General features: G+C 29.7%; 1 protein-coding gene across 1 annotated transcript; it reads right to left on the reverse strand.

The window, feature by feature from the left end:
* Positions 1 to 3064: 3064 nt before the first annotated feature.
* On the reverse strand, positions 3065 to 5281 carry LOC11417397 (nascent polypeptide-associated complex subunit alpha-like protein 1). The gene is made up of 4 exons (XM_003624835.4): positions 5124 to 5281; positions 4463 to 4550; positions 3750 to 3880; positions 3065 to 3649 (listed from the first exon to the last, which is right to left on the reverse strand). Exons 1-4 carry the CDS (start codon positions 5181 to 5183, stop codon positions 3317 to 3319), a joined length of 612 nt encoding a protein of 203 aa, XP_003624883.1. The 5' UTR covers positions 5184 to 5281; the 3' UTR covers positions 3065 to 3316.
* Between the last annotated feature and the right edge of the window lie 687 nt (positions 5282 to 5968).

Consider the following 5968-nt stretch of genomic DNA (forward strand, 5'->3'; position numbering starts at 1 on the left):
TCTTCCTTTATGTGAAATAATAAATGTTTATATATCTAAAGGAAAAATAGTTTATTAGAAATCATATTAGAGCTAACAAAATGTATACAGGTAAAAACTATAACTATAAAGAGGAGGGATACCATAGAATGCACATTTTTCTAAATTAACAATTCCAAAGATAAAACATAACCAATTAAAATATCAAATACAAAATCATCATATGTGTAGAAATTCCATGCTTGTATCACAAAATAGGAAATTTGATGGAGTATTGAATGAACATTTTTCTTATTTTAATTAGTTGACTTATTTATCACTTTAATTAAGGTTAAACAAGGGGGATATGTTCATTTATTACTCCTTAATCAGTGCTCCGGGTACACCGGATAATATTACCTTTTTATATTATATATCCACAAGGGTCGCCACAACCATTAGGCATGTAAAACCCTTGTTTTATACTCCAAATTTTTTTTAGTAGTATACTGTATACATCTATACATTATTGTTGCTAATATTGAGATGGTAGGAACTTTTTTAGCGTTTGCATTGAGAAAATCATATTCAAAGCAAAAATGTCCAAGATTTCAAACTTCATAAGTAAGAGATGCTTTATGAAAATTAGGTAAAGTTAGCTACAAACATAAAATAAAAAGCGAAATTTGAATGTTTAGCTAATTGTATGTATGAAAATTTTGAGATTTTGTTAGGATGACTATTTGGTATGAGATATTGTTTGCAATAAATTCAATTAGTAAAAAGGAAATTGATATAAGAATACGCGTATTAATATTGTTATAGAACAATTGAATGGCCTAGTGACATTTATTGAAAAATATAGGGAAAATTGTTTTTAAACTACTCTAATTTCTACTAAAGAAATTGCTTTTGAAGTGGATATAGAACCCAAATTTTATTTTTTTTTCCGGGATTCGAACTCCAACCTTGCATATATTATGCATTATCCTTATCAACTGAGCTAAGTTTGATTTTTTTTTTTATATAGAATTTGGGTTCTATATCTTCTCCTAAAAAGAACTAATTTGATGAGATAATTATAATGGAGCTGTAAAACATTTCGAAAAATCATTTAAAATTGATTATTTCGATAATGCAGTTACTACTTCATTTTAAAATAGGTTTAACCAATTTAAAATATTTATCGATAATTTTGGATTTCTAAATTGTATTTTTTGTCCTTTAACTATTTAGGTAGTATCGCTTTGGTCCCTTAATTAAAATTCGATTTATTTTGATCCCTTAACTTCTCTTCGTTACACATTTTGGTCCTTTTCGTTAGTTTTAATTCAAAAATGTTAGGTTTTCTTCATTTTCTTCTGGAATTTTCCTGGGATTCTTGTTGTTGAAGGTTGATGGAGATGATATGAAAATGAAAAAGAGGAGAAGAAGATGAAGAAAAACCTAACGTTTTTGAATTAAAACTAACGGAAATGACCAAAATGTATAACAGAGAGAAGTTAAGGGACAAAAATAAATCAAATTTTAATTAAGGGATCAAAGTGATACTACATAAATAAATAGTAAAGAGACCAAAAATATAATTTAGCCTAAAAAAATACTTGGATATTGATGGATTAGATTTATTTACAGAACTAAACATTTTAAGAGAAATTATACATCACAAAATAATACACCAATTGACATGTCAAATGAAATGACCATTCTTGTAACTGTTTTTCTTTTCTTTTCTGCTTTACATAGTAGTATTTCAAAATTAAAATTTTTAAAATCTTATCTTAAATTGGCAATGTCTCAACAAAAATTAAATTGATTGACTTTATCATCAATTAAAAAAGAAAAATTAATAAAATTCATTATGATAATTTAATAAACAATTTTGCATCTTAAAAAGACCAAAAAATGAATTTACATTAAAAAAAAAAAAAAAAACATTAATTTTAAAAGAGAATTGTTAACTGGTGCACCGGGCACCGGTATGCTAAAAAGGGAAATAATACAGTAGTTATTGTATTGAAAATTGTGTAATTAATACTAAAAAAGTCAAAATATTTCTTTTTATTATAATACTTACCTTTTTTGGCATACTTAACCAGTACCCTAAGACACCAGTTAGCATTACTCAATTTAAAAAGGTCTTACTCTTCAAGTTTGCTTTGGCCCTATTAATGGTTGAGACGGCTGAGCTATGCACGTCTTTATATATTAACAAGATTCGTATAAATGCCCTTAAAAAAAACGGTTTTCCTACATTTATGTTATAATATATTGTTTTTACTTATTATTTACATAAAATTCATTATGATATTAGTGAGATTATCAGAGACATTTTAGGCAATTTGGTGGATATTAGGTTTAATATAATTAGTAATTAGTAATAGATTGTCAATATATTAGTTTTCCTAAAATCATTAGAACTTATATTGACGAGTCGTTTTCCTAAAATCATCAGCTAAAAGGTATCGATTGAGAGAGTAGTCTAAGTAGATCAATCAATTATATAGTACTTAAAATTTCATGTAAATTCATTTTAAAAATAAAAATAATAGCAAAAATAGTTGGAAATACTTACCACTTACCAGGGCCTCGGAGAAAATACAATTGCAACTGAATAAGAGATATTGATAAGCTTTTCCAAGAACAAAAGTAATACAGTTTATTTAGATTTGAGACTATAATTTCACAGTAATAGAATGGTAATATAATGGTTCTAGGATTCCTGAACCAAGAAAGAATTTAAGTTTATCAACAAAAAAAGGTAAAATAGCATTCAATCAATACCATACACAAGCATGTAATCTAAATGAATACAAAAACGTTGGTTTCCAGTTTTTACAAATTGATGAAAGCATCCTTATTAGTTGAAGTCAAAGTCAAGAAAAGAATATAAAATATCAAAAAGAAAGGAATACAATTCTTTTCCCTGGAAAAACAGAGTGATAGCTGGGGAAAAAACCACCATCTGGGACAAAGCAAACATCTTTTTGGCCAACGGATTTGAAAACAGGTTTTACCTTTAAAAATTTCTTAATTAAACCAACCTTGAGTGCTAAAGAACAATTTTCACAAATTCACAAGACATAGCCACGCAATGAAGGTAATATAGAACATAGCAAAGGTCTAGTTTATGATCAACTACGATCAACAGTCATTCTCGGCATTGGATTAAAGATGAACTTTTAAAACAAAAGTCTAGTTTCTTTTCTTTTTGCAAGTGCAATTACACAGAAAATAGAACAAAACAAAGGTAATTGGCAAACCACTATTTCAAACCGAACAAGAGCAAAAAAAAAAATGACCAGCAAAGAAAAATAGCTCCACATTCCAAAATCTAAAGTACTACCAATTCTGATCATTAATTTGTTAGCTCCATAATGGCAGCAACAATGTCTCCATTGGCAGCTTTGAGAGCTTTAACAGCTCTTGATCTTGGCACACCAGCTTGAGTCACCACCAACTCAATATCCTTGGGATCTACACCAGTCTCGTCTACATCCTCATCTTCCGGAGCAATACCAGAGGATTCTGGCTTCGCACCAGCATTGGTCAAATTAGGAGCCTTGAACTGCTCTGCAGCCTGAGTTTGCAGCTGTGAACTCAAGTCTTCAATCTTAGCTTCCCCAAATATAATGTAGGTGTCAGAAGTTGGACTCTTGAAAACATCTGGTTTTGAGATGACGAACAAGATCTGATGAACAGTATAAAGCAAATTTTAAAGTTAGACACATTCCAATATTGATACAACAGAAAAAACACTCGACATAAATAAAAGCCGCATCAATTCTAACATTCTTGCTCTTCTTGATAGTCACACGACTGACTCCAGTAACAGCTTTCATTCCGAGTTTAAGCATTGCCTTGCGACTCTTCTTTTCACTTCTGGTCTGTTTGGACCTACCAGATGCATCACCTTCAAATCCTGCAATAGAAAAAAAATATGGCATCCATCATTGTAGAGCCTTCAGTTCATACAAAAAAAAAAAACAGCAGAATTGAGAGACATGCAGAACAGTGGATCCTGATTCCTGACAATGTACATGTATTTTGGATGTATTCTGGTACAGACTAATCTGGTCTACAAAGCTCACACACAATACTTATGACAGTACCATGATTTGTTGCCGTGATTATGTTAAACCCACTACATACACTAAATACTAAATAAAGAATTTCAGTTTGACTTCCAACTTGTACTATCAAACCATGCAAAACATCACAGTTGTACTGACAGTGATCTCTGAATCTAAACAATAAAAAAAAATACCAGTGTTGAACTTTTAAATATAGATTAATACATCACAACTTTGTGAACCATGATTGTCACTATTTAAATGAAGACCTCAAATGAAATAAAGGAATTAAAAATACTGGAAAATATCTGTTAGCGTCCATTTGTACTAATTCCTACCAAATTATTCAAGGAATGCTATTAAACCTTAACCAAATGCAAAATGAGGCAAGTTACAAGCACAGCATTAGTTAATCTTATTTGCAAGTTTACCTTCAGCATTGTCATCGTCCTCATCATCGTCGTCTTCGTCATCCTCATCGTCCTCATCATCGTCATCCTCAACTACAGGCTCATCATGCTGCAAAAAGAAAATACAGTCAAAGACAGCAAATTAAAAATGCAGCAAAAAAATTCTTCAGCCACTACACTTATAAGTTTACAATCAATACTTAGTAATCATAAGAGCAAACTTAACTGTAAAAACCAGCAAACTATTTGCTAAATAAATAACCAGTTACAATTTACTACAAGAACAGTGATTAAATTCCTCTATAGATACACAGATACACATGTTCATTTGTTTCTAACAATCAAGTTATCCCATTGATTCAATGTAACATTTAATTACAAATTAACCTTTCAATTTATTCATTCAATCATGACATGGTCATTCAAATCCAAAAACCCTGATTTCAAAAATATGTAAATAAAAGAAAAAAATTAACATCTAAAACCCTAAATCATTTCATAGAGTACTCAATAGCCCAAAAGATAAATAAAAAAATAAAAAAACCCACAAAAGGGTCAGCAGATAAATAAAGACAAATCCCAAAAACTAAACCAATGACTTTGACATCAAACTATAATCAACCAAAAACTGAACTAAAAAAAAATTAAAAAAATGAAGGATGAAGAAGAGAAAAAGAATTACATGAATCTTCTGTTGTTCGAGATGAGCAGCCAGAAGCTCTTCTTGGGTTTGGGCAGTCATGGTGATTCTGAAAGAAGTTGATTATTGGGAGCGGTGATAGATCCAAACACAACACACAAACAACAACCTCAAAAACCCTAGATGTTTTTATACTATGTTTTCGGGTTGCCCCGGTTTTTAACCCGCTTCTTTCTTCTCCCCCGGTCCTTTTTTTTCAATGCGATTCTTACGGTAAAGTTCGTTCTAAAACAAAAAAAAATATTACACTTTTTATGGGAACAATTTTTACACTTGTGTATTTTCAATAAAAGAGTCAAAACTAAAATAACCAAATAATTTGGCTCAAGTGATTAAAGAACCCACTAAAAATAAATTATATAGGAGAACTTAATTCGATTTTTAGTGAAACAATCCTTCCAAACAAACATCAAATTATCACGGCCCTTTCACTCCCAAAAAAAGCGTGCTAAAAAGTGGGTGTTAGGACTAATACAAACCAATTTTATGTAGTAAATACAAAAGGAATGCAGTAAAAAGTTATTGTTATGACTAATACAAGTTAAAGTAATGATGTTTGGTGACAATTTTTGTGATAACATTTTTTCTCTCTCGTCATTGGTCAAAACAATAGAAGAAGAAGAAAATAGTAAGAACATAATATGAATATCAGACAGAATTGTTTAAAAGTTGTCACAAAATATTGTACGACTATAATTTTGTATTAAGTAAATACAAAATGTGGTTTTCAAGTATAACTTTAACATTAAATATTTGAAAAATGATATATAATAGACAATATTATGTCTTATGTCTTTTGAATTTGACTATTTTTTTATTGGTTATTT

This window comes from Medicago truncatula, chromosome 7, assembly GCF_003473485.1.
Source record: "Medicago truncatula cultivar Jemalong A17 chromosome 7, MtrunA17r5.0-ANR, whole genome shotgun sequence".
NCBI classification, from domain to species: domain Eukaryota; kingdom Viridiplantae; phylum Streptophyta; class Magnoliopsida; order Fabales; family Fabaceae; genus Medicago; species Medicago truncatula.